The sequence below is a fragment of the Rhagoletis zephyria genome, unplaced genomic scaffold (assembly GCF_001687245.7).
Source record: "Rhagoletis zephyria isolate East Lansing unplaced genomic scaffold, Rhagoletis_zephyria_1.1 Rzeph_scaffold_09558, whole genome shotgun sequence".
Lineage (NCBI taxonomy): Eukaryota > Metazoa > Arthropoda > Insecta > Diptera > Tephritidae > Rhagoletis > Rhagoletis zephyria.
Genome location: NW_016166636.1, coordinates 22,020 through 23,678, shown reverse-complemented (window position 1 = coordinate 23,678; position 1,659 = coordinate 22,020). Strand labels below are relative to the sequence as shown.

Here is a 1,659-nt window from a genome sequence, read left to right as displayed (position 1 = left end):
ATCGATCATTTGGCAGGAATACTTTTTTAAAGCAGGAGATTTTTGTTTGTTTATATTTGGATTCTGTGTACGACACGTTGTTTGAAAGCAGGAATCGTATATAAAACATAGAGGAAAAAGTTAAACAAGCAAAAAACAAGAACGTTAGTTGTTTAACCAATTAATTGGGAAACGAAACAACTGATGTCTATTTTCACTTACTACATCGCATACTTTTTTATAATTTAAACAAATGTTTAGCTCGATGCTGTTTTACTTTTCATCTGAAAATTTAATAGTAAAATATAATAAAATTAAAAATTTGTAAATAATATTCTAATAATTGAATAGGTACTTGACCCTGTCAGGCTTAAATTTCGATTTAAATTTTTAAGAAAGAAATTTAAATATTCTAGCTAATGACTATTTCTTATGAATTTAAGGTGACAATTCAAGCATGAATTTTAATTAGACCTTGTCGGTTAAATTTAGCTGCATTGATGCATTTTACTAAATGTTTTACAAAACGATTTCTCCAAAATTTTGCCATACTTTACTGTATACTGTGATGTACCCTAATAAGGTAGGCACATTTTCTGGAGTTCGATTATATATTGATTCAAATATTAAGTATATTAAATGTTTTGGGAAATGTTTAGTACCACTCACACCGTTTTTTGGGTGGGGGGCGGAGGGGGAGGGGGCGGGGCCCCCAAAACACCCCCCAATAGAAAGGAGACAGTCGCCGCTTTCTAAAAAGGGGAACCCCTCCCTTGGACTCCTCCCACAGNACTTACGTGCTGGTTTTCCATCGACCCAAGGAGTGAACCTCACATGGGTCTCATTGCGCTTAGCAGCCTACAAAAGAAAATGGAATTACAATTATTTCAATGGATTTTCAGCATTTAACTTACATCGGTTCGCAAATTGGCCTTCAGCGCTTGGCGCACAACACGAGCGCAGATGTTGGAGTATTGGATGTAGCTGGAACAGACAAAACAAATAAGGAATTGCATATCAAATTGATATTACATAATGTGGGTATGGTAATAGATACGCTATCAAGCGATAATTACACTGAATTATCGCGGACTTTTGCATTCCTCAGCAATACTTACGTAAGCCCAGCTGCTCTCCATGCGTTGGTCATTTTGCTGATGTGTTTTTTGTATTTTTTACTTATGAAAAATTGAAAAAATTTGCAAAAAAGCAAACCCGCTCGCCGATACAGCCGAAGTCCAAGAAAAATCGCTATATGACAGTTGGAAATGTGACAGTTGTATTGTCATTTAACGTATTCTTCTTCTAGCTGATTTGATGAAATAAGGTTACAATGAAGTGGTGAATAAAATCATGCACATTCCGTATTTGTAAAGTATTTACAAAGTACGTGATTGAAAAAGCTACAACAAATACTTAAATACGGTAGAGAGAATGTAAAAAGGAGAGCCATTTTAAAAAGTTTGAGCTAGTTTTTTTTTTTGTTTTAACAATACTTCTTATTTTTTTATGAAATTGTACCTATTTGTTGTATTTTTTTCTTTCTTAAGCTCGAGGCCCAGAAAATCATAATTAAATCGTTAATTTGTAATTTTCATTTTTCCGATAATTTTTAATAGTTATTACTTAATGTTTATTTTTTCGATCATCTTTAAGCGTTATTATGTGATTTTTATTTTT

General features: G+C 33.1%; 1 protein-coding gene across 1 annotated transcript; it reads right to left on the bottom strand.

Moving 5' to 3' along the window:
- Window positions 1-6: 6 nt before the first annotated feature.
- sun (ATP synthase subunit epsilon stunted) lies at window positions 7-1,207 on the bottom strand. Its single transcript, XM_017632024.1, has 4 exons — window positions 1,098-1,207; window positions 894-963; window positions 777-837; window positions 7-263 (listed from the first exon to the last, which is right to left on the bottom strand). Exons 1-4 carry the CDS (start codon window positions 1,127-1,129, stop codon window positions 253-255), a joined length of 174 nt encoding a protein of 57 aa, XP_017487513.1. The 5' UTR covers window positions 1,130-1,207; the 3' UTR covers window positions 7-252.
- Between the last annotated feature and the right edge of the window lie 452 nt (window positions 1,208-1,659).